This window comes from Melanerpes formicivorus, unplaced genomic scaffold (genome assembly GCF_026170545.1).
Source record: "Melanerpes formicivorus ecotype bairdi unplaced genomic scaffold, bMelFor1.0.p_v2 SCAF_4, whole genome shotgun sequence".
In the NCBI taxonomy this organism is placed as follows: Eukaryota; Metazoa; Chordata; class Aves; order Piciformes; family Picidae; genus Melanerpes; species Melanerpes formicivorus.
In genome coordinates, this window is record NW_027142356.1 from 29345259 (window position 1) to 29371772 (window position 26514).

At 45.3% G+C, this 26514-nt stretch overlaps 3 protein-coding genes across 4 annotated transcripts in view; 2 read left to right on the plus strand and 1 right to left on the minus strand.

Moving 5' to 3' along the window:
- Positions 1-2340: 2340 nt before the first annotated feature.
- On the plus strand, positions 2341-9426 carry PLA2G12A (phospholipase A2 group XIIA). The gene is made up of 4 exons (XM_068137456.1): positions 2341-2650; positions 3838-3914; positions 6354-6519; positions 7762-9426. Exons 1-4 carry the CDS (start codon positions 2446-2448, stop codon positions 7878-7880), a joined length of 567 nt encoding a protein of 188 aa, XP_067993557.1. The 5' UTR covers positions 2341-2445; the 3' UTR covers positions 7881-9426.
- A 2247-nt stretch (positions 9427-11673) lies between these two features.
- Positions 11674-24951, plus strand: CASP6 (caspase 6). Its single transcript, XM_068137455.1, has 8 exons — positions 11674-11898; positions 14070-14111; positions 14907-14949; positions 17800-17946; positions 18364-18440; positions 19955-20130; positions 22268-22424; positions 22994-24951. Exons 1-8 carry the CDS (start codon positions 11868-11870, stop codon positions 23230-23232), a joined length of 912 nt encoding a protein of 303 aa, XP_067993556.1. The 5' UTR covers positions 11674-11867; the 3' UTR covers positions 23233-24951.
- A 769-nt stretch (positions 24952-25720) lies between these two features.
- Positions 25721-26514, minus strand: part of MCUB (mitochondrial calcium uniporter dominant negative subunit beta) — a 50972-nt gene continuing 50178 nt past the window's right edge. For both annotated transcript variants that reach the window (XM_068137453.1, XM_068137454.1), the window contains exon 8: positions 25721-25935. In XM_068137453.1, the coding sequence (XP_067993554.1) occupies positions 25858-25935 (78 nt within the window). In that variant the 3' untranslated portion in view covers positions 25721-25857. The remainder of the gene's footprint in view (positions 25936-26514) is intronic.

The following is a 26514-nucleotide window of genomic DNA, read 5'->3' on the forward strand; positions in this document are numbered from 1 at the left end:
TCACTGCATCTTTTTCCTTCGCATTGAACACCACCAGAAAATAAGTTGCAGTTGTAACACTTCTAGGTAGAGATTCCCTTCTGCCTTTTGGTTTTGTTTTCGCTTGGTTTGGCTTCTAAACAAGTGTCCTTTCCAAAGGTCATGCTTTCCCAGCTGTATTAACACAGGTTCTCCCTCAGACTGTGTTGAAGGAGAGCAGTATGTGGCTTTCATAGTTTCATTCAGGGTTGGAAGGGACCACAAGGATCATCTAGTTCCAACCCCCCTGCCATGGGCAGGGACACCCCACACTAGATCAGGCTGGCCAGAGCCTCAGCCAGCCTGCTCTTAAACACCTCCAGGGACGGGGCCTCGACCACCTCCCTGCACAACCCATTCCAGGGTCTCACCACTCTCATGGTGAAGAACCTCCTCCTCACATCTAGCCTGAATCTCCCCACCTCCAGCTTCATTCCATTCCCCCTAGTCCTATCACTACCTGAGACCCTGAGAAGTCCTTCCCCAGCCTTTCCTGTAGCCCCCTTCAGATACTGGAAGGCCACAATTAGGTCACCTTGGAGCCTTCTCTTCTGCAGACTGAACAGCCCCAACTCCCTCAGTCTGTCCTCATAGGAGAGGTGCTGCAGCCCTCTGATCATCCTTGTGGCCCTTCTCTGGACACGTTCCAGCACCTCCACATCCCTCTTGTAACAGGGGCTCCAGAACTGGACACAGTACTCCAGGTGGGGTCTCACCAGGGCTGAGTAGAGGGCATGCTCTTCCCACAGGTGATGTTTGCTCTGAGCCACCACACTGAGCAAGCCCTGATGTGACTGGCACTGCAACTGCCCTTCCTTCATTCTACTCAGTCCCACGGTCACAATATCTCAACGGCTGGCCACAAAATCAGCCTGTCCATCTTTCTTCAAAAATGCTATTGCTGTCTCTCTCATGTGTAGCAATGCCAAGTTCACCACTGCTGTAACACAGTCACCAAATAAAAGTTTTCCAAATAAAAAAGGCCAGGGGTTTCTTATTATCTGATCGTACCAGTACCTCCCCAGGCCCTGCCCAGCCATTGCCACTGTTATGCCAACTGGTCGCCAGCTGCTCTCCCAGTTTGTATGCAGACACGTTTGGAAAACGTCTCCTCACAGAACAAAGGGCACTATGTCCTGCTGAAGACGGTATGTTTCTCCTTTTGAAACTGCCCATGCTGTAATGGGGAAGGTGTCATGTTGTGCTTTACAGTGCCCCTGTAGGGTAAGTGGAGTGAAAGGCTTGGCCCTAATTTTCTCCCTTCAGAATCATCACAGAACAGCACAGGTTGGAAGGGAGCACTGCAAATCACCTAGTCCAACCCTCCTGCTAGAGCAGGATCACACAGATTAAATCACACAGGAACACATCCAGGTGGGTTTGGAATGCCTCCAGAGGTGCAGGCTCCACAATCTCTCTGGGCAGCTTCTTCCAGTGTTCTGCCACCTTCAAAGTGAAGAATTCTCCCCTTTTGTTTATGTGGAACATCCTGAGCTCCAGTTTGTGTCTACTGCCCCTCGCCCTGTCACTGGACACCCCTGGGAAGAATCTGGCTCCATCGTCCTAACATGTCACTGAATACTGCATCCAGTTCCGGTGTCCCCATCATAAAAAGGGCACAGAACTGGTGGAGCGAGGCCAGAGCGCCACAAGGATGACAGAAAGGGTAAAGCACCTCTCTTACCAGGATAGACTGAAGGACCTGGCGCTGTTCAGCCTGGAGAAGATTCCAGGGGAAACCTTATAGCTGCTTTCCAGTATCTGAAGGGATCCTACAGGGAGGCTGCAGAGGGGTGTCTAGGGATAGCACAATAGGGAAAGGTTTTAAGCTGAGGGAGAGAAGGTTTAGACTAGATCTTAAGAAGTAGTTCTTCAGTACAAGGGTGGTGAGACTCTGGAATAGGTTGCCCAGAGTGATTGTGGATGCCCGCTCCCCGGAGGTGTTCAAGGACAGGCTGGATGAGGCCTTGAGCAAGCAAGTCTAGTTGAGAGGTGTCCCTGCCCACGACAGGGAGGTCGGGGCAAATTATCTGTAAGGTCCCTTCCAACCTAAGCTACTCTACGATTTCTCTCTCCCAAGCCCACCTCTGTTAGGCGACGGGAGGCAGAGGCCGGGGAGCAGACGGTTTGGCCGTGAGGGTGCGACCGCCACCTCCGCTTCCCTCCTCCTTTCGCACAAGACTGCTCCTCTCCGACGCGGACCCCCGAAGGCGCGCAGCACCCCCCTTTTATGGGGGCGGTGTCGGGGGAACACACAGAGGCGCGACCCCGCGCGCCCTCCGTGCGCGCCGGCAGGAGGCTCCTCCCCGCTGGGCGGAGTCCGGAGGAACGACGATGGCGGCGGCGGCTGGCCGGGCCGGGCCGGTGGGGTGCCGTGGGAGCGGGCAGGCGGCGGCTTAGCGGACGCCCGTGGGGGCGCCGCTCGCCATGGCCCGCGCCCTGCTGCTGCTGGCAGCCTGCGCCTGGCTGGGCCTGTGGCCGGCGCGGTGCCAGGAGGCGCCGCAGACCCCCGACTGGCGCACGACGCTGAAGACCATCCGCAACGGGGTACACAAGATCGACGTGTACCTCAACGCGGCCCTCGACCTGCTGGGCGGCGAGGACGGCCTCTGCCAGTACAAGTGCAGCGACGGTGAGGAGTGCGGCGGGGCCGGGAGGCTGGTGGGGCGGCAGAGACCCCGCTGGGCTGCCGCGACCCTTGTCCTTCCGCCGGCCGGCTCGCTCCGTGGGGTCCGGCCCGGTCAGAAGGGCCGCGGCTGAGGGGGGCGGGCGGCTGGCGGCATCTCTGCCGCCGGTCCCAAGTAAACGGGGCGCAGCCGCAGAGGAACCCTCAGTAACGCAATCTTACACCGATATGTTTATATAACCTGCTGGGAGGCGGCTCCCCGGTTGTGCCCGTCGGCTGCTGCCGTGAGGGTTGTTCAGGCGGGCACTGTCCCCAGAAAGGGGGTTTCTAGCCAGGCTTCATCGGCGCTACAGGAGTGCCTTAAAAGGGCGGGTTCAGGTAGACCTCTTGGTCTCTTAGCTGAACCCACTTACACCCACCCACGCCCCAGCTTACTTGGGTTGAAGTAGTTAGTAGGTGAGGAAGTGAGCACTGACTGGCTCCGCACGAGCGGTCAGGGCACCGTGACATTTCCTCTGCAGTAGGATATGCACTGTCCAAATACGGGTTTTCTTCATTATTTTTGTGGCCTCGGTTTGTTTGCAATTCGGATTAACTTCACAATCTTCCTTAACCTGGGGCGCAGAATTCCCTGCCTTGCTGTACTAGTAAGTGCTCAGGGAGATGTCTCCACTGACAGTCTCTACTAATTTAAATTTTACTATGTCCCAGTGGTAGACATAAAAAAAAAAAATATGGTTTATTCCAGTCGGTTTTAAAGGTTAAGATTTTTTTTTAAAGGGAAAGAAGTGCACAGCTGTTGACATTATATAAAGCATTGATAAATTATGAAGTATTAATGAACTTACAGTATTCTGTTCTTTAATGTAATCCTACATGTTGCAAACTCCACTGACATCAATTTTAGTGACTCAGATTTTTCTGTTTGGTTGGGTTTTGATTGTTTTTTCTTTTTAACTTGAGAAGCTAACATTAATATTTCCTCAGGGGTCTTGTCCCTCCTTTTAAAAAATTGCTTACTACTCTGAAGTTGTAATTTGGTAAGAACTGTTGATACTCAACTGCTTGAATATTTAACTTCAAAATATAACTGATAACGTCTGAAACCCAGCAGAGGCCTGTGGTGAGTGCTAACAGTACTAAAATTATGTGTAAAAAATCCAATTAATGCATGATAAATTCCATTTTTCCAGGATCCAAGCCCTTTCCTCGTTACGGATATAAACCATCACCACCAAATGGTTGTGGATCCCCTCTATTTGGAGTTCAGGTTAGCGTTTACGTTTGGGGACCTCTCTCTATGTCTTTCATACATCAACATTTCTCCATGTGGGTGTTTGTGGTGGGTTGTTTTTTTTCCCTCCTGCATTCTGAGGATGAGACAACATCCACATACAATGTCCCTGCTTTTATCAGCTCCAACGCATGCTTTGGTGACAACATATGGAAAGTATTAGTGTTATAAAGTTAGTGTTATATAAGTTAGTGAGGGGCTTGGAACACAAGCCCTATGAGGAGAGGCTGAGGGAGCTGGGGCTGCTTAGCCTGGAGAGGAGGAGACTCAGGGGTGACCTTATTGCTCTCTACAACTACCTGAAGGGGGGTTGTAGACAGGCAGAGGTTGGTCTCTTCTCCCAGGCAGCCAGCACCAGAACAAGAGGACACAGTCTCAGGCTGCGCCAGGGGAAGTTCAGGCTGGAGGTCAGGAGACGTTTTACACAGAGAGAGTGATTGCCCATTGGAATGGACTGCCCGGGGAGGTGGTGGAGTCGCCGTCACTGGAGGTGTTCAGGAGGAGACTTGATGGGGTGCTTGGTTGCATGGGTTAGTTGATTAGGTGGTGTTGGGTGATAGGTTGGACGCGATGATCTTGAAGGTCTCTTCCAACCTGGTTTATTCTATTATTCTATAAACAAACATAGCATAACCATTTTCATCATTGACATTAGGGATAAAGTGGAATGTTGATGATTAATTTCTGATATTTTGTTTTTTACTGTTTTGTTTAGTGTTTTATTGTCAAGACCTTAAAACTATTGCATAATCCCAACTGTACCCCTGGGAGAGTGGGGAGTTTGGCTCTGCCTCTTGCTGTCCTTACTGACACTAATCCATTTTCCTTAATGCTAGAAAGAAAATATGGGTTAAGTTTTGTACTGGGTTTGGCTGGGATGAAGTTAACTTTCTTTAGCAGGCTGCATGCCATTGTGTTTGAAATTTTGGGCTAAACCAGTGTTGACAGTGCTGAAAAGTGATTGCACAGCTTTGGGACTTTCTTTTCTTTCCTGGGCAAGAGGTCCCAGGGCTGGAGCAGCTGTCCTGCATTGGCCAGAGGGATATTCTGTAAAAGTACAGATGTTCAGATTCGCCTCGGAGCAATGCTTTCAGGACCAGATGTAAGCAAGCGAAGACATGTATTACGTTATACAGCAAAGTCATATAGTCTGTCAGAAGGCACATGTGTCACATCTCAATTGGTCATTTTCTACTGGCATACGTGTAATTAAGGCACACAATAGGTCAAAATAACAAAACAATATTTTAAGCATCCAACCAAATTCTGCCAAGCTTCTCTCCTTCAGTTACACGATGTTTACATTACTCTCAGAGTCAAAGACAAAACACAGCTTTCTCCAACTTGAGCAAAGGCAAATCTTCCCTATAGTCATACAAAGCAATCTGAAAACAACCTCTTTTACATCTTCCTATAGTCTTCTAGAGCTATACAAAAACCTCTTCCAACAATATTCTGTACTACATAGTCATGCTCAACAATAGAAACTGGAGTAGTGGAAGGAAGGAGAGTATGTTGGTAGTGTGCGTGACTTCCAAGGTGGCTGTTGCTCAGAAGCTGGCTGAGCATCCATCTGCGTGTGGGTCGTGGTGAATGATTGCTTTGGCACTACTTATTTGGGGGCATTTTTTCCCTCTGTAATAAACTGTCTATATCTTGAACCATGAGTTTTCTTGCTTTTGCTCTTCCTATTCTCTATTCTGTGGAAGGGAGAGGAGCAAGCAAAGATATGGGCGCTTGACTGCTGGCCAGGGCCAGACCACTACAGCTTACCATAGGTGAAGAGTAAAACAGAGCAATAAGCCAATACAGCTGGATTGATTGCATTAGATTTTCATTTGTTAGTCTGTGCATAGGCTGTATCTTTCTTAACTGGAATACTAATGGAGTGTGTGTGTCTGTGTCCAGTTCTGGGCCCCTCAGTTTAAGAAGGACATCGAAACACTTGAACGTGTCCAGAGAAGGGCAACAAGGCTGGGGAGAGGCCTTGAACACAAGCCCTGTGAGGAGAGGCTGAGGGAGCTGGAATTGTTTAGCCTGGAGAAGAGGAGGCTCAGGGGTGACCTCATTGCCCTCTACAACTACCTGAGGGGTGGTTGTGGCCAGGAGGGGGGTTGGTCTCTTCTCCCAGGCAACCAGCACCAGAACAAGGGGACACAGTCTCAAGCTGCACCAGGGGAGGTTTAGACTTGAGGTGAGGAGGAAGTTCTTCACCAAGTGAGTTGTTCGTCATTGGAATGGGTTGCCCAGGGAGGTGGTGGAGTCACCGTCCCTGGAGGCATTCAAGAGGAGATTGGATGTGGCACTTGGTGCCATGGTCTAGTTATGGGGTCTGTGTTGATAGGTTGGACTTGATGATCCTCGAGGTCTCTTCCAACCTAAGTTATACTGTGATACTCTGTGTTTTCTTCACAGTTTGACATTGGTATCCCTTCAATGACAAAGTGCTGCAATCACCATGACAGATGCTATGACACTTGTGGCAATAAAAAGAATGACTGTGATGAGCAGTTTCAATCCTGCCTCTCCAAGATTTGCAGAAACGTGCAGAAGACACTTGGAATCTCAGAGAGTGTTCAGGGTAAGTGTGAAAAGACTTTTTTCTTTTTTTTTTTTCCCAAGTTGAAATGAGCTTATTTGGCAAAGAATCTTTGTGCAGCCCAGGAATGACACATTTTCATAAGCTGGTGCTATTGCTGAAAGCAGCTTTGTTCCGTCCCTCTGTTGTGTAGCTCAGACACTTGTGCTGCAGAGCATTAACGCTGGAAAATAATCAGGGTTAAAGCTAGCTTTGAGAAAAAAGTAATGCTTACCATTCAGGAGCTCATTAGAACATTGCTTACCATTTAGAACACAACTTGATCAAAATGCTTGTATAGTTCCTGTATTTACTGCAGCATAACTGAATATTCTCTGTTATGCTGAAGGATTTCTAAATGTCTATTATGTGTCATGGCTAGGAAACTGTAAGGAAACAGTGAATTGTTTCCTTTTATGAAATAAATATTGGAATGTTTTCATAGTGGAAGTAGTTAATGCTCTATCACTTAGTGAATAAATATTAGGATTTATAGTAACAGGCCCCACACTACTCCTGGTTATTGCCCTTCATTTGATGAATACATGATACAGCCACACTTTTTAACTTGGACAATGTCACTTTTACAGTAAGTTGTCCCACTGAAACCACTAAGTTTTTAGAGCAAAGCTGTACTTATCATAGTATCATTCAGGGTTGGAAGGGACCACAAGGATCATCTAGTTCCAACCCCCCTGCCATGGGCAGGGACACCCCACACTAGATCAGGCTGGACAGAGCCTCATCCAGCCTGGGCTTAAACACCTCCAGGGACGGGGCCTCGACTACCTCCCTGGACAACCCATTCCAGGGTCTCACCACTCTCATGGTGAAGAACCTCCTCCTCCCATCCAGCCTGAATCTCCCCACCTCCAGCTTCATTCCATTCCCTCTAGTCCTATCACTACCTGAGATCCTGAGATACTTGAGCTTCTCAAATTCATTTAACTGTAAATAAGTCATCATATAGTGTTCAGAAACTGAGGAGGTAGAACAACTCTTTCACCTCTCCAAGACTTGGTGATGTTTCCAACACTGATAACATGAAAATTTATTGCATAGAGAATATTAACTTTGTTTGGCATATGAAAAGCCTTTACTCTCAACATCTTGGTTCAATCTTTGACTATTTGCTGTGGCCAAAGAAGATTGCTTTTTTTTTTGAATCATTCTCAGGTTGCCAGGGTGATTAGACTTACATGCCATTCAAAGAGTGCTTTTAACTGAACTCTTCTTTGCCTGCAGCCTGCGAATCAACTGTTCAGCTGCTGTTTGATGCGGTTATACATTTAGGATGTAAACCATACCTGGATAGTCAGAGAGCTGCATGTATGTGTCGGTATGAGGATAAGACAGACCTCTGAGAGAAAGAAGGTACAAAGTGTGCCATGGTGTAATATGAAGTCAAAGACTCATCTGGAATGAAGCAAGTGTTCGGTTACAAAGCTTTATGCTTTTCAGACAGGACTGTATGAAACACTGAGATGAATGTACTGCTTTGAAAGTCACTGAGATACTCTTCCTAATGGAAAGAAGAAACTACCAGTCTTCCTTCCCCATTATGCCAGAAGCTTGGAAACTGAAACTAGCTTCCCTTGGTGTATGTCCACTCAGGGTACACTATCATAAAAATACTAGAGCTTTTTTATACCTTTTAAGAAAACCCCATAATGGGGAAATCAGAGACACAGAAGAATTGTACTGAATTCTCAGATTATTATAAATATAGGTCAAATTTTAAGTTTACTGGCAGATGCATCTGAAAGAGCATTTTCTGTGTGTTAAGAACATCTTAAATAGACTGTACTTTCATGCTTGGGGTACAGTTGCCTTCAGTTCTCTCCGATGTATACAGTCCCATGTAAAAAACACAACCAACACCCAAAATAACCCCAAGGAAACGAAGAAGCAATCCACAAAAAAACCCAACCAACCAACCAACAAAAAAAGCCAAAACAAACACAAGATCTCCAGCCCTTGGCAAGGCTATACAGTGGCACTACATATTTCTACCTGCTTCTATACCAATCTGACTTCTGCAGCACTTTTCAGATCAGGCATGTTGATCCTTTTAAGGCTAGACCACTAGAATGAACAGTTTGCAAACTAAGGATACACTTTTGATTGGACAGAATGGTGGAATGTAGTTGCTATGTTATTTTTAGAAATGAATCAAATGTTTATTTTTCAAATAAAATGTTCTGTGTGGTGTATTGTATGCAAAAGAAATTCTGTATTATTCAAAGCAGTTGACTTATGTCTTGTGGCACAGCCTGGTTGCTGTATTCATCTTGGCTTTCATTTAGCCCCTTCCAATGAAAATAGAACGAAAGCTCCACAGTTAGGGTCAGTGTGCCCAACAAATCTTTATAATTAAAATGCCCACTGTGAGGCTGACATGTGAGCCTGTGTTTCTGTCATCTCTTTCCATGACCTCTGTGAGGCTGAAAAACATGAAAACACATAAGCCTGGGCTTCTGTCACCTCTTCCCCCTCTGACTTGTCTAGCTGAAATCACCTGATGGCTGAATTATTTGGGGTTCATTCTCAGTAATGTTGTTTCATTGCTCACCTCCAGTTGTCAGTCCCTAACTTTTGTGTTAGGTCCTTGGTCATGAAAATTTTGACATGCTCTCCTGCTGCCTTGATTCTGCCTTAAAAAATCCACAGGAGATGAAAACTAAAATACTGCATCTGCAAAGAGGGAGTGGAAACCATGCTAAAAGCCTAACATTTACCTGACTCATGGACTATAATGTGATTTCTTCTCTGAAACTACTTTCATATGTTTGTGGGGGTTTTTTTCCCCCTCTACCATTTGTTTGTGGTGTTTTTGTTTTGTTTTTCACTAAAACTTACTGTACATGACAGTGAATGTAAGTGCCTCAGAATAAAGATCCTGCTAAAGTTCTTTGGCCATGCTTCATAGTTTCTCTTCATATTTGTGGCTGTGAAGTAGCACTGTAGGAGAAGCAGCATTACAAAAACTGTGTTTTACAAAAACCAGGAGTGAATAATTTGTAGTTCCTCTACATTTGGTGACATTTATTTTCTGCTGCAGAATCAAAACAAACTCTGCCTTACCCTGGAACTCCATGGTGGGGACAATAAAAGGTTTTTTTCCTGCTTTGGCAGTACGGCAATGAAATTGCTTGTTTAAAAGAAGTACCACAATGAATCCAAAACAGTAATTCAACTAGGTGGCTGTTGAGTGGGGTAGTAATGAGCTTAAACTAGATGCTTAAATGAACACAGAAAATAGTCACTGTTGGAAGGAGCTGGGTTTTGTTTCCTTCTCTATTGACCTGTAATTATACCTTCCAGAGTTTCCTTCAAACCATTTATAGTACTGGAAAGAACTTTGACAGCGTTGGACAGCACTTAGATAGTTTTGCTGGCAAGATAGAAGCATTTGACTTCTTCTAGATGCTCTACTTTGCATAAGCTTCAACTGTAGCAAAAATCCTTGGTTACAGTCATCTGTAAACTATATAAAATGCATGTCACAGGCCACAGCCCCAAAACAAAGGCTAGCTATAACATCCAGAATTAATCATACCATTTAATAATTTACATATTTTTATATATGTGTGTCAAAAAATATATATGCTTGTCCTGGTTTTGGCTGGGATGGATTTAAATTTTCTCCCTAGTAGCTGGTACAGTGCTGTGTTTTGGATTTAGAACGAGAATAATGTTGATAACACACTGATGTTTTCTGCTTTCTTAAGTGGTGGTTATACTTAAGGACATCTCAGCTTCTTGTGCTCTGCCAGAAAGGAGGCTGAAAGGGCATGGGAAGGTGAGAGGGGACACAGCCAGGACAGCCAACACAAGCTATCCAAAGGGCTATTCCATACTATGTGACACATCCATGCTCAATAGTGTGTGTTTTTAGCTACTCAGTAATAGTCATTAAAGGTTGCAGTGAGTTGATTTTTTTTCCACAGGCTCAAGTCTTAATACAATTGGCTTATATATTTTTCTGGTTGGTTGGAATAACAGTATCATCACAATCTAACTTACTTTTTCAAACTGCAGTTCTGATACATCCATAATGCTTTCTCCTGAAATAAGCACTTATTTATGGTGGAGCTACTGCAACAATCTGGAACTGTTTTAAAACATGAACATGCATGTATAACAAAAACTTTCCTACATTAAAAGCAGCGATCAAACATTACCTTAGGCTTCACACATTGTGATCAAGTGATGACTGATGACTCACCTGGAATTGAGTAAGCTCTTGCCCTGGGCAAAACGAAGTGGTAAGACATTTGATTGTCTTACTAGGATCCAAGCAAGCTGTTGGACTGAGGAACATAACTGATGCAAGTGCAAACTGCTGAACAGAAAGTTGTTAAGATTCAGATTCTGTTGCAGCTTCACACAAGACTTGGTGCCAGTGGGTTTAGGGGCAGCTCCAGTATGAGCTGAGAGATCCGGGATGTGCAGCTTGCAAAAAAACCTGAGAAACTCTGCTTAATAGGAGTCTAAACGTTTCACAGAGGAAGGTGCTAAACTCTTCTAACAGTACCGTGTTCTAATTAAAGGTTTCTCAAACACTGGGACAAGCGACCCAGGGTCTCCATCTCTGGAGGGGTTTAAAAGAGGCAGAGATGTGCCAAGGGATGTGGTTTAGCACCAGACCTGGAACATTTAGAGAATGGTTTGAGTTCATGAGCCTAAAGGTCTTGATTCTATCTACATATAAGTTTCCTAAAGATTTATCTGTAGGTGCCCAAATGAAAATGCATTTTGAGTAACAGCAGTCTTGCAGCAAAGGAAGCTGTATGTGCCTTTAATCAGACTTCCAGGACAGGTTTGAGAAACCTCAGTTCAGCAAACAGCTTCTCACCCAATTTCGTGACGATGCCTTTGTCTATGGCAGCGCGGTTAATGAAACGCGGTCACTAAAACACACATCCCGGGAATACAGACGAAGACAACAGAAGACCACAAACTTAAAAATGAATAGAAAACACTTTAAGACGCCACCACCCGGTTGAATTTCGGCCTAGGGCAGCCGGCCCCGCAGGCAGCCACGAGCACTCCGGGTTTACCTTACCTTCAGGCTGCAGCCCCGGGAGGCCTGGGGCCCCTGCAGCCAGGGGTGGTGCCAGACACTGCTGCCGCCGCCGCCGCCGCCTCTGGGACGCCCGCGGCCCCTCAGCGCTTTCTCCTATCTCCCGCCCCGCTCCTCACAGAGGCAGCGGCCACCGCCGGAGGGTGAGCTCGGGGCAGGCCGGGCTGAGGAGGCGGGCCGGCCCGGGGAGGAGAGGCGAGGCGAGGCGAGGCAAGGCAAGGCACGGCACGCCCGGCGCAGAGCGGGAGCGCCTGTGTACGCGGGCATGTCGGGCTCGGAGCGGCGGAGTCCGGCAGGTAGGTGGGCAACGAGGGCAACCGAGCGGGGCGGCGGCGGCGGCGGCCGCCCACGGCGGCAGCCTGCACGGTTCGGAGCTTGCCGAAGCCCCCGCTAACGTGGGGCCCTCTCACGGTCTGGGCTGCCCACCGTGCCCTTGGCGACAGTTTGGACTCAGCTTGTAGCACCCGGGGCTGACACGGAGTCCATCGTCCCCCGGAGAAGAAGAAGAGCGGGAAGGGGAGAGCTACGAGGGGCTGTGGGGACAGGGCCCTTCGGTTCCCTGGAGAAAAAGAAGGGAAGCGGCGCGGGCGCAGCCATGGCGGAAGTAGGTTTGCGCTTTAAATCTCTCGCAGCCCGCCGAGGGGAGGGCCCTGCGCCGCGATCTGCCACAGCTGAGGAAATGAAGAGGGGTAGGGGGCTAACGACAGAGAGCCCGAGCCCCGCTGCGCCGGGACACAGGACACGGGGCGTGGGGAGGGGCGAGAGCGGGGGAAGGGGGTTGTTTGTCAACACAGAAGAAAACCAGCATCGTAAAGGGAAGGGAAAACAAGATACAATCCAAGTAGTCCCAATGACAGCAATCGAGGTTTTAGAACACGCCTTTTGTAATACTAATTGACTTAGTGTTTACTTGAATGAAGCTGCAGTATGATACCGACAGTGAAAAGGTAGAGTCTGGGTACTGACTAAACAGGATTAAAAGAACAGGAAAACCATCTTTCCCCAGTTTCCTTTGGCCCCGAAGTCTGGTCTTCCTGTGTCTATGTGACCAAAGCTTACATCTCTGGAGGTCCCTTCCAACACCCAGCATTCTATGAATCTATAATTCTTTTTAGAAGTTTGGTGATTAGAACATTATTGGTTTCTGGGGGAGTAGATAACCACCATCCCCGCTTTAAATTGAGGCATAAGCCAAATCTCAGGTGCTACAGGCTACAGGCTGGGGTCAGAGTGGCTGGAGAGCAGCCAGGCAGAGAGGGACCTGGGGGTGCTGGTTGATGGTAGGCTTAACATGAGCCTGCAGTGTGCCCAGGCAGCCAAGAGGGCCAATGGCATCCTGGCCTGCATCAGGAACAGTGTGGCCAGCAGGAGCAGGGAGGTCATTCTGCCCCTGTACACTGCACTGGTTAGGCCACACCTCGAGTACTGTGTCCAGTTCTGGGCCCCTCAGTTTAGGAAGGATGTTGACTTGCTGGAACGAGTCCAGAGAAGAACAACAAAGTTGGTGAGGGGTTTGGAACACAGCCCTATGAGGAGAGGCTGAGGGAGCTGGGGCTGCTTAGCCTGGAGAAGAGGAGACTCAGGGGTGACCTTATCACTCTCTACAACTACCTGAAAGGAGGTTGTAGACAGGCGGATGATGGGCTCTTCTCCCAGGCACCCAGTACCAGAACAAGAGGACACAGTCTCAGGCTGCACCAGGGGAGGTTCAGGTTAGATATTAGGAAGAAGTTCTATACAGAAAGAGTGATTGCGCTATGGAATGGGTTGCCCGGGGAGGTGGTGGAGTCGCCGTCATTGAAGGTGTTCAGAAGGAGACTTGATGGGGTGCTTGGTGCCATGGGTTAGCTGTTTGGGTGGGTTGGATTGGTTGATGGGTTGGACACGATGATCTTGAAGGTCTCTTCCAACCTGGTTTGGTTTATTCTAATTCTAATAAAGGTTTATTCTAAATAAAATATAGTGTAAATTGAAGTCTACAGATGCACTCTGAAAGATCTCTGGTTTCTATTATCAGCAGGCACAGGTGGTGTTGCTACATTCTATCTACAGGAATTTTTCAACACTTGCAGAATCATCCCGACCTATGTGTTAAGTTTTAAGCAAACTGAAATAGATTTTTGTGCTTCTTTTGTGCGTTCACTAGTGATAAAACTCGGCACCTGAAGTGATGAATGTTTGATGATGGGAAGTTTGCATGTGAATAAGAACGCTTAGAAGCATGTGACTTCCTCTGAGCCTCCCTTCCCCCTGCGCTGTGGTGTTCAACTTCACAGCTCCTGAAGTCCAGAGTTCTACAAGCTTATTGTAATGTCTTTAGGAACTTTTCTCCTCTATCAATACATAGCTTCGTTAGTTTATTTTGCAAAATGATTGATGTGAAAAACAGATGTGAAAGGGTAGTATGGTATATACAAAGCAGTTTGCAAAATAAGTGTGCATGGCTTGTTTTCTCTTATAATTGCAGGCCATGTCCAGCTGGACGGCAGACCACCATTAACCACCACAGGTACAGTACAGTGTATTGTCCTCGTAGTGTGGTAGTTAGTCTTCACTAGTAACAGCAAAAGCTTTGATTTTATAGCCCAGTGAGATGTTTAATCAAAAGGAGTAATTATTTTGACCTAGCCATTTGCAGGTCTTTAGTTCTGCACGCTCCCAAGACATGCATGTTCCTTGTTCCCAGAGTGCTACCTGTGTATGCATTCATTCACTGGAGTGACTTATGCTTATATGGTTTTGTAGAAGGAAAGGTCTAAATCTTGCATCTTCTCAATTGTCATTATCTATGCATACTGTTAAAATACCTTCTATGATTCATATGCTGTACCCAGCCTCACAAAGAATGCTCAGTTTTACATGAGCAGCATTAGTGAAATAAACAGTGTGGGGTTTTTTATTATCTGAAATCATAACTATTGAATTAATTGAATTAAATTATTGAATTAAATTATTGAATTAAATATTGAATTAAATTATTGAATTAAATAAATACAGCCAGCTAGCTACTTATAGATATATTCAAAGATTGTGATTTTATATATAGATACACAGATATAGAATGCACATCTCAAGCACCTAAAATTTAGAATGTTGGAGTCAAAACTTTAAGAACAGGCTCTGAAAGCTGTGGGATCACACAAATGCTAATGAAGCTGTTGAACTGCATGCCTGCTTACCTGCTGTGTGAATGAACTTTTGGTTAATATTAACAGCTGAACTTTAAGGCTGGATGCACAAGTTCAAATTGTTTCTTTTCGATGAATGACTTAGTGGCTAAATTACTTTTTGATCTCCCTTACAGATGGAAATGAAAACATCACAGAAGTAGATGCACTTGATATAAGGTAAAGTTCTGATGGCAGTGACAGAGATGGCCCAGGGCACTGAGGCCAAGGCAGGGTTTTCTGATTTTTGTTAAGAATGTGACTGGATTATTCAACTCAACTCCACCCACTTACAGAACACATTTCTAGTTTTAGCTACACCAAATGCAGAATCACCCTTCTTATCATGCAGGCATGCAGAAGTGTCAGGCAATGTGCAGAGACTGTAGCAAAACCACTATCAGTCAAAGGTACAGCTGGGCAGACTTAGTGACAGAGTGTAGCACAGGAATATATTCCTCTAGAAGGAGGGTGAATAGGACCATGGGACAGTGAATTTTTCCTGCTTTGCCTTAATCATGTAGCCCTGGAAAATGTAAACTACCTGCCTGATAACCTCCTTTGCCTCACCCACTCAGTGAATACAACTGAGCAAAGGGAGAACATTTAGTGAACCAACCTTTAGTGGTCATTCATAGGATCTAGAGACCTAACTGTCCAAAATCCTTATTTGCCATATGTCTAACTGAATCCTAAAGAAGATATATTGCCAAGATCCAAATAAAGCCTGGTGCACGTGAAATACCGTTCACCATTACAGGGCTAAAGGTTATGATCTTTGCACTTTACCATGTCAAGTACTTCAGCTGAGAAGATTGTGATAAAACATTCCACTTGTTTTGGTTGGTTATCCAGCCAACCTTGTAGAAATCAGAATCCAGAATTCCTGTTCCTTGTTGGAATTCTTAAGCAGATGTTGCTGCAGAAAGCTGTTTTACTAGGGGCTGCTCAGAACAGTGGAGAAGCACAAATCGTTTATGGATAACTCTGTTTTGTAGTGAAACAATTGCATTTTGCTGATGAAGCTGAGAAGTTTTAAGTAATGTCTGTGTGCAAATATTCTAGGCAACTTGTTCCACCAACTGTACCAAAATTCAACATTCCATAGCAGGAAAAACAAGAGTGACATGGCAAAAATGACAGCTCTGACTAGAATTAGTCCTAAGCCAGCATAACCTGCACTGTCCTGTGCACCTTCAGCACTGGCCTTGGCTACTGCCAGGGCTACGGCCAGAAGTATTTTTTTTTTCTTGTTTTCTGCCTAGAATTGCAACAAGATTGCCTCTGTCTCTTGAAATAGAGCCATTCCAATACTTGGAAACAACCTTTTCAGTCCAAGTGTACACAGTCTGCTGTGCACTATCACAGACTTGTATGTTGTGTTTTGCTCATAAAACAACTAAATTGCTGAAAGCTACTTCAGACACACAGGTGCTCCATACATTTGCTGTCATGATAGTCTGAAGTTCTCTGCTTGAAGCCGAGTAGGTCATTTGTTGTTTCTTTCAGTGTTAGGGTAAGCGGGACGTCCTGCACCAAGGCTGGGGCTGGGGGATGATGTTTCATAGTTTCATAGTTTCATTCAGGGTTGGAAGGGACCACAAGGATCATCTAGTTCCAACCCCCCTGCCATGGGCAGGGACACCCCACACTAGATCAGGCTGGACAGAGCCTCATCCAGCCTGCCCTTAAACACCCCCAGGGACGGGGCCTCGACCACCTCCCTGGACAACCCATTCCAGGGTTTCACCACTCTCATGGTGAAGAACCTCCTCCTCAATGTAATTGAGGACAGTCCTGTGAAGAATGATTTGAGGGTTCTGGGGAGTGAAAAGCTGGATACAAGCTGGCAATGTTTGCTTGCAGCCCATAAGGCCAAGCGCATCCTGGGCTGCATCAAAAAGAGCACGACCAGCAGACCTTCCGCTCTCATGAGATCTGACTTGGAAAAAAGTGTCCAGCTCTGAAATCCTCAGCACAAGAAAGATAAGGGCTTGTTGGACTGGGTTGAGAGGAGGGTCACAGAAGGGAACTGAGGGCTGGAGCACCTTTCTTATGAGAACTGGCTGAGAGAACTGGGATTATTCAGCCTGGAGAAGAAAAGGCTCCATGGAGATATTCCTGCAGCCTTCCAGTACTTAAGGGGGGGGGCAATCACTTTAGCAGGGCCTGTTGTAATAGGACAAGGGGTGATGGTTTTAAACTAATAGAGGGAGATCAAAACTAGATCTAATGAAGAAATGTTTTACTCTAAAGGTAATGAAACATTGGCTGAAGTAAAACATGAAGAATTGAAGCCCAGACTGAAGCACACTGTTACATGGGTTTGGAACGCAAGCCCTATGAGGAAAGACTGAGGGAGCTGGGATTGCTTAGCCTGGAGGAGACTCAGGGGTGACCTTATCACTCTCTACAACTACCTGAAGGGAGGTTGTAGACAGGCGGATGGTCAGTCTCTTCTCCCAGGCAGCCAGCACCAGAACAAGAGGACACAGTCTCAGGCTGTGCCAGGGGAGGTTTAGGTTGGATGTTAGGAAGAAGTTCTATACAGAGAGAGTGATTGCCCATTGGAATGGGCTGCCCAAGGAGGTGGTGGAGTCACCATCATTGGAGGTTTTCAGGAGGAGACTTGATGGGGTGCTTGGTGCCATGGGTTAGTTGTTTAGGTGGGTTGGATTGGTTGATGGGTTGGATGCGATGATCTTGAAGGTCTCTTCCAACCTGGTTTGGTTTATTCTAAATGCCTTACTATGTTACTAATGAGAAAACACAAACACTGTTCCCTTTACCTTGACAAGGCCTAGTACACATCCAGCATTTGTTTTTACTGACCTAACATGCCCAAGCTTTTCAAAAAGATCTAATGATAAAGGCTCTTCCTAAAATACTGCACATTATGATGTCTCCTGTAATTTGATCCTTCAGGTCTCTAGTCATTTAAAAAAATATCTCAGCTTCTAGGAATATTGGAAGGCAGCTCAATTCATTATGAACTTATTCACCAAGAATATTCTCCATCTCTGGCAACAGGCAAACACTGGATCCTGCAGTGCAATACAAAATGAACCACCAAAGAAGGGGAATTGCCTTAATCTTCAATCATGAACACTTTTTTTGGCATCTAAGGCTGCCAGACAGACGTGGGACTCTTGCAGACAGAAACAATCTGAAACGCAGGTAAGAAACTTGGTTTCTCTACTAAAGCTTTAAAAGTTACACTTTAAGAAACCATGGTCAAACGAGCAGTTTCCTAAATCTCATGTTTAAGCATGGAACAAAAGATTTTGCAGGCATAAGAACCTATGCAACCTGGCAAAGAAAGCCATGGTAACATAGCTTCAAGGCACATTTCTTCAGGTCACAGAAACTGCTGGGACAGAGTCCTGAGATTTCAGTGAGTCCAGAGCTCTCTTAGGACAAACTCTTTGAAGTAACTTTAGCTATTACACCTGCACCTGATACTGGTTTGAGTTCAAAATCAACTTCAGTAGGGTGGGGATTTTTTTCTGTAACTAATTGCATATTCATCCTCTCAGAAACTGAGACACAATTTGAGCAAAGCTTTTAACTAATACTGATGTATTTTAACTCTAGTTTGACAGACCTTGGATTTGAAGTCAGACTTTTTGATGATCTGAAAGCAGAAGATGTACTGCAGGAAATTTATAAAGGTAGGAGACTTGTGTTTTGGTTATGTCTAACTCTTTGAAGCAGAATTGCCAGGTATCTTTTCCTCCATTCTCTCTGTTCATCTAAATATAAAAGAGTTTTTGTGCAGAAGGAAGTGGTTTAGCATTTGAAGGACTTAGACTTCAAATTACTGTGTTGTAATGTAAATGAAGCTTCTGTGAAGAGAGCTAATGAAGGCACTAAGAGCTGAGAGAAAGTACCTGCAGGTGGGAGAAGTTGATAGCAATCTTCATTTTAGACTCAGAATTGCTTCGATTTGAAAAGACCTTTAAGTTCATGAAGTCCAACTAACATGTTCATCTAACTCTACCTTGTCCCTCAGCACCACATCTTTGTGCCTTTTAAATATCTCCAGGGATGGGGATTCAACTACCTCCCTACTCCAGTGTTTGAGAACCCTTTCAGTCAAGTTTCTTCTAATATCCAACCTAAACCTGCCCTGGTGCAGCTTGAGGCCATTTCTTGTCCTCCTATCACTTCTTACCAGAGAAAATAGACCAGCCACCACCTCACTACAACTTACTTTCAGGGAGTTGTAGGATGCATTGAGGTCTCTGCTCAACCTCCTCTGCTCCAGACTAAACAGTTCCATCAGCTTCTCCTCACAAGACCTCTTTTCCAGACCCTTCATCAGCTTCATTGCCCTTCTCTGAATCTGCTGCAGTACCTCAATGCCTTTCTTACAGTGAGGGGCCTAAAACAACACAATATTCCAGGTGTGGCCTCAACAGTGCTGAGTACAGGGGCCAATCACTTTTCTGGTCCTGCTGGTCACACTACTGTTGATTGAGGCCAGGTTGCAGGTGGCCTTCTTGGCCACCTGGGCACACTGCTGGCTCATCTTCAGCCAGCTGTTGACCAGCACCCCCAGGTCCTCTTCTGCTTTGCAGCTTTCCAGCCACTCTGCCCCAAGCCTGGAGTGTTCATGGGGTTGTTGTGACCCAAGTGCAGGGCCCAGCACTTGGCCCCATTGAACCTCATACAACTGGCCTTGCCCATCGATCCAGCCTGTCGAGATCCCTCTTTAGAGCCTCCCTACATTCAAGCAGATCAACATTCCCACCCAGCTTGGTATAATCTGCAAACTTACTGAGGGTGCCCGCAATCCCCTCATCCACATCATTGACAAAGACATTAAAGAGAACTGGTGCCAGTACTGAGCCCTGGGGAACACCACTTGTAACCAGCTGTCAACTGGAGTTAACTCTATTCACCACCACTCTCTGGGCCTAGCTATCTAGACAGTTCTTAATACAGCAAAGTGTCCACCCATCCAAGCCACCTGTAGCCAATTCATTTTACTTTTAGAAGCCTTTACTTTTGGCCATGTTGAATCATTGCACCTCCAAACCTCTGCAGTGTTTCACTACCTGAAAATAAGGTTTATTTGGAAGAGGACTGATTGGAGGTTAAGTGATACAATGCAAATTTAAAATGTTTTGCAAACCTGAAGATCAACTCTTTAAGTCATCTAAACACCACTTGACTATTTCAGCCTCTAAGGATGACCACAGGAATGCTGACTGCTTTGTTTGTGTGTTCCTGAGTCACGGTGAGAATGATTATGTTTATGCATATGATGCCCAAATCAAAATTGAGACTATCACAGACATGTTCAGAGGAGACAAGTGCCAGAGTCTGGTAGGAAAACCGAAGATATTTATCATCCAGGTAAGATGTTTGTTTCTGAATCCAGTGGAGTTAACACTGACCTATGGTGTCTTGTGGTGGAGAAGGCAGTTTTCCTGATACAGTCCCTAAGGGAAGGTTTTTTGCATCTTTCAGAAAGAAGGTGTGGAAAACTGTTCCCTAAAGGCATTTAAGACAAGGATTCTTACATATTTTGTTTCTTTATTTTTTGGGGGGTGGGGAGTGGGAGGGTTGTATATTTGTTTGGGGGTTTTGTTTTTTAATATGCACACAGGTATTAATATGTAATTCTAGCTGTATCTCATAAGCAGCAATTTTATGGAGAGCAACCCAAGTGAAGCCCATGTTAGGCTGACTGTCAGTGTCTGATAGCAGAAAAGACTATGATTTGTTGTGTACAGCCTCGGCTTACTTCCTGCTGCTCACACCTCACAGCCTTAGGCTAGGCCACAGGAGGGTAACAAACTTCCTTCACTCCTTTTTTCCAGGTCCCTTTAGTTGATCCTTACAGAAATTTGGGGTTTTTTGGGGGGATTTTGTATTTTTTTGGGGGGATGGTGATCTTTTTGGTCTTTTTGTTTATTCATTTTGCTTCTTTTGTGTCCATGACCAACAGTTGGCATCTCCGCAGAGTTTAAAGAATCAATGTAAGGCTTTGCTGTCTCAGAAATACTCTTTGTGCTATGCAGTCAAATAAAGCCCACCTGTAGCCTCCTGGTTTACTCCTTGGTTCATAGGATAATGAAAGCTGGGAGGGACCTCAGGAGGTCTCTGGTCCAGCCTGCTGTTCAAAGCAGTCAGTTACAGGGTCAAACCAGGTTACACAGGGCTTTATCCCATCTTTATCCAGATTACAATTAGCAAAGCTAGATGAGAACCTGGCGTTCAGCAGGCTGTAACTGTAGTCGTTTGCAGAGCAATTCTAAGATTCACAAGGCCACTTCAAGAATCAGCACATTGTGCATTCAGCTTTCATTAGGACTCATGCAGCTTTCATTTTTAATACTTTTTTTTTTCAACCAGGTCCCAAGGATAGAAAAGTGTTTGCATATTTTAAGTACCTGGGAACGTTTTAAATATCTACTCATCAGAAAGTAAATTAACTTAGTTCAGTTCATCTGAGTTCTTTCACAGCACAATTGTCTTAGTGTTTATCTTTGGAAATCAGAGGAAACAGCAAGGATGGAACTTCATTATTGTAAAGGAAAAACGATTTTCAGGTTTCTCTCCTTAGTGATCACTCTGGAGTAATGCTTCTTACCTGCTCTGTGTGTTCTTACCCTTTTATCCTCCATGTAGAGCCTTTCTGCAATACTGGGCTCACTCACTGGCTTCTCACCACAAAACTCTCCTTCAACTAACATTTGAGACTGAACTAAGAGCAGAAGTGTCACAGCATGTAATGATGGCTGTGCTTCAATGCTGCCTTGCCAACAGGTCCAGGGGAGGTGATTCGTCCTCTGCTCGGAAGTGGTGAGGCTGCATCTGAACTTCTGTGATCAGTTCTGGGTTCCCCAGTACAACAAAACTATGAACTTGGTAGAGTGAGTGTCCTGCAAAGGGCTACAAAGATGATTAAAGGACTGGAGCATCTCTCATGTGAGGTGTGGCTGAGAGAGATGGGACTCTTCAGCTTGGAGGAAATGGCTCAGGGAATCTTACCAATGTCATAAACACCTGGTGGGAGGGAATGAAGAGGAGGGAGGAAGGCTCTTTTCACTGGTGCTTAGTGACAGGATGTCAGCTGGCACTAGTTAAACACAAAATTCCATCTCAACACAGAAAACCATTTTTTTTACTGTGAGAGTGGTCAAACACTGGAAGAGGTCACTCAGGGAGATCATGAGTCTCTATCTGTGAACATCTCTAAAGCTGACTGACTGGGCATAGTCCTGGACAGCCTGCTCTAGGCAGGGGGGTTGGACTAGGTGATCTCAAGAGGTCCTTTCCAATCTTAGTGATTCTGTGGCCATCTCAGAGCTTCCACTGAACTTCATCACCAGTATTTTAACTGACAGAGAAGCAAGTAAATGGACCTTTATGAATCCAAACTCATGGTAATGTGGAACACCTAACTGAACTGAAGGGCCCTCTGGTTAGTGTCAGAAGTATCACACTAAGGCAGAGGTGAAAGCACACCAAAACTTCTCACCCACAGGCTTGCCGAGGTGACAAACACGATGACCCGGTTATTGCTCATGATTCAACAGACAGCAGCACTGAGTCCATTGTCAATGAGACTGAAGTGGATGCAGCTGGTGTCTATACCCTGCCTGCTGGTGCAGATTTTATCATGTGCTACTCTGTGGCACAAGGTAAGTTCTAATATTCATCTGGAACTTCACTGTAATCATCTTGAACGTCTTCATTTTGCAGTCAAAATAACATTTGACATGCCTTAAAAGTGACATCTCTGAGAAAGAGCCTGACACATTAAGGACAATGTGAAAATAAACCATCAAGGTTGTAGTTAAACTTGTCAAGCAGAAGCATTCTCACCAATCTTGCTGCTGAGCTGTCTGCTGACAGCAAGCATTCTGTTCCCATCTTTTCCAGGATCAGAGGATTCTGGTTTGCTTACAAATTTCCCTGTGCTCCATGGTTTTCTTTCCTAGTCCTTCACGTGTCTTGTCTTCAATCTCATCTGCACAGATAAAATCCTGTAAGCTACCAGTCCCTGAGCTGTGCTTCTCTTGGCTGAGCACCATCAAAGCCATTTCCCATCTACAACTTCTAGTGGAATCACATAATTGGCAAAGAAAGACTTACACCCACTAGTAAAAGCCCTTACAGATGCAGATTGTGAGCAGGAACTGAGAAACACTTTCCCAGTGGCATCACTACTTACAGTTGGATACACCTTTCTGTTCCTTTTCTGCAATAGGTTACTACTCTCATCGTGAAACTGTCAATGGCTCCTGGTACATTCAAGATCTGTGTGAGGCACTTAGGAAGCATGGCTCATCCCTGGAGTTCACAGAGCTGCTCACTGTTGTGAACAGGAAAGTATCCCATCGCAGAGTGGATGTGTGCAGGGACATTAATGCTGTAGGAAAAAAGCAGATTCCTTGTTTTGCCTCAATGTTAACTAAAAAATTGTATTTTCATCCAAAATCTAAGTAGACTGTTATTAACCAATGACAGCCATTAACTAGTGCTGGCTGCAGGAGAGAGAAAAACCCACACCATCTTAGTCCCTGAGACTAAGACTCCACAAGATTGATTGTAAAAACAGTGGGATCAGGTGTTAAGCGTTTTCTATACATCACTAGTTTCTCAAATCTTGAAGCAATTTTAAGGCTAATATTGCCACTCTGTCCATCTCAGGGAATTTGGGAGAAGTTGGTGCAAAAACACAAAAGGTGCTCAGATGTTACTGAAATTGGTAATCTTGGTTCCCCCCCCCCCCTTCCTTTTTTTGCTTGATTGCCATCTAACCATAGCACATTTTAGCGTTTCCAAAAACATTTCAAGTGGTTGCATGAGATCAGCCTGTCCTGCTCCAAGAGCACAGTTTACAGGGCATCTTTTTAAAGCTGTGGACAGCAAGATCCACTCTCCAAATTTTTGTGGATTTATTGAGCTTTTTAGATTTATTTTTTTATTTCCAATCAACACTAAAAAGGAACCTAATTTCTTGGGCACAACTGTAGCACTGATATGGGAAAAGGGCTTATTTTTGCTTGCACATCATTTATGTTTGGGGCACAATTAGAGCTTGCTGGTGCTTTTGGGGGAAAAGCAAGCAGTAGTGAAATGAGACTAGGTACAGCTTGCTTAGCATCATGTTGGGTAAGCTCACCAAAGCTAAAGCAAAACCATTCCAAGCTTCCAGGCTCACTGATGACTGCTGGGACACCTTTAGGCAGTTCTGCAAAGTACAACATATCCAAACTGTTGGAGTGAGTCCAGAGCAGTGCCACAAAGATGATCCACAGGCTGGGACACCTCTGCTCTGAGGACAGGCTGAGGGAGCTGGCGTTGTTCAGCTTGGAGAAGACTCCATGGGGACCTTAGAGATGCCTTCCAACATCTGAAGGGATCCTACAGGAAGGCTGGAGAGGGACTTTTCATAAAGGTGTCTAGAGACAGGACAAAGGGAAATAGATTGAAGCTGAGTGAGAGTAGGGTTAGACAGGATCGTAGGAAGAATGGGGAGAGTCCAAGAGTGGCTAGACTAATGACCTTGGAGGTCCCTTCCAACCCAAGTCATTCTATGTAAGAAGCTCTTTGATATGAGGGACTCAGGAATAGGCTGCCCAGGGAAGGTTATGGATAGCCCCTCCCGGGAGGTGTTGAAGGCCAGGTTGGGTGAGGCCTTGAGTAGCTGAGTCTAGCTGAGAGGTGTCCCTGTCCATGGCATGGGGGCTGGAGTAGATGATCTCTGAGGTCCCTTCCAACCTAAGCCATTCTAGAAACCCTCATATTTCAGGGTTTGGTGGGGGGGTCAGCCTCTTTTCTCCTAGCCACAGAGATATATGTGCATAAAAGAGAGTTGTCACCATAGGACTATTCCTACTGCAGCCACAGTGATTTCCATCATAATGACTAGAAATCAGGATTTCATTTATTACTGTTTACATTTTTTGGTATATATGCTTAACTCTGGGGAACAATGGAGAACTCAAGCTGAGAAAAGTGTCTTAAGCTGCTTTCCTGGGTATAAAATCAGTTTACTGGCTTTGCTTTAGTTAAATCTTTGCATATACCATGTTCTGAGGTGTAGATGCTAAGTCTTGGCTACTACTTAAATCTATGGCTCCTTTTAGGCTTTTTTAGTCATGTATGTTTGAATGTTTTGATAAAGTCTTTCAATAAAATGCAGCAGTGAAATGGAATTGATTTTATAGTAAATGAATTTGCTACATCTGATTTCTGCAGCAATATTTACTACAAAAAGCTTACTTGTGATGCAAGTCTAACCTCCAGCAGTGGTGTTGCACCTGCAGAGTCAATGCACAGAGCTAGGGAAAAGGAAAGAGTCATTTAAGGGGAAAAAAGTCTTTAATACTCAACACAAGAGTATTATTCTATGAGCTACTGCTGTGCTATAGTAAATCACAGAACTGTTTTTGTTGGAAAAGAACTTTCAGATCAAGTCCAACCATTATGTCTACCTCTGTCATGGCTGGTGCTAAACCACATCACTCAGCACCACATCTACACATCTTTTAAACACCTTCACCCACCTCCCTGGGGACTCTGTTCTAGCCTTTGAGAACCCTTTCAGTGAAGAAGTTTCTTCTAATATCCAACCTAAACCTCCTGGGGTGCAACCTGAGACCAAATGGCACTAAAGAGACAGTCCTTGTTCTAGAAACATCCCCATCATTTTGCTAGGCAGAATGCCTCCACTGAACAGGCTGCCCAGAGAGGCTGTGAAGTCTCTTTCTCTGGAGACATTCAAAACCTGCCTGGATGTCTTCCTATGTGACCTACCCTACCTGATCCAGCTCTGACAGTGAGATTGGGCTGGATGACCTCTTGATGGCCCTTCTAGTCCCTAACATTTTGTGATTTATTTTACTGAGATTTAACAAATACCTTGACAAGCTTTGCTTCAGCAGCTTCTTCATAAGGCTTTAAAAGAAAACCACCAAACCCACACCACTGAGTGACCAAATCATTTTCACAGATATTTATTGCAACTGTCAAAACTATAGTGGTCAAAAATATCCAGTTTCTGTAGAGTAACTAAAGGTTTGTATCAGCTTTCAAAGGGCAGTTGTAATATGTACAAAACCAAAGTCAGTCCTTGTCATTGAGCTCCTGGATTGGAAGCCTCAGGTGCAGAGGTTGGCGCAGACGCCTCAGGGATTCTTCTGCCTGCCATGGCAAGAGAAAGTGAGAGTTCATCCTTTTGCAGCCCTCTGTTTTATCCTCCTTTTCACACTTCAGCATCTTTCCTTTTTTAGAAGGCCCTGACCTTATGCAAGAAGCCAAACTGATCAAATGGAGGATGCTAAACATCTACAGACCTGCTCGGGTCATTCAGCTGGTCTCCAGAGAGAAGCAAGTATCCTGCCACTTCACCCACTTGTCCACACCCCAAAGTATCATTTTCCTGAAATTCCAATTACAGAATTTGCAGGCTACTGAAAAAACATCCTTATGTTAAATGTGGCTCAGAAAATGATATCCTGAACCAAAGCTCTTGAGCTGTAATTAGGGGTAGTTCCAATTTTCTTTTACAAGACATCGAACACAGGGTTGGTGGAGTAAGAACTGAGCAGTGAGAGATTTCCTACACTTTGTCATGAAGACCACAAGGTTTCTCCTAGGTGCACAGCCCACCTTTTCCATGCAGTTGCCCATATTCTGTAAATCTAAGCCTTTTACCTAAGGAATAGGATTAAGATGTCAAATGCTGAACTCTGGAAGACAGTTTCCTTTCACGGAAGGAAG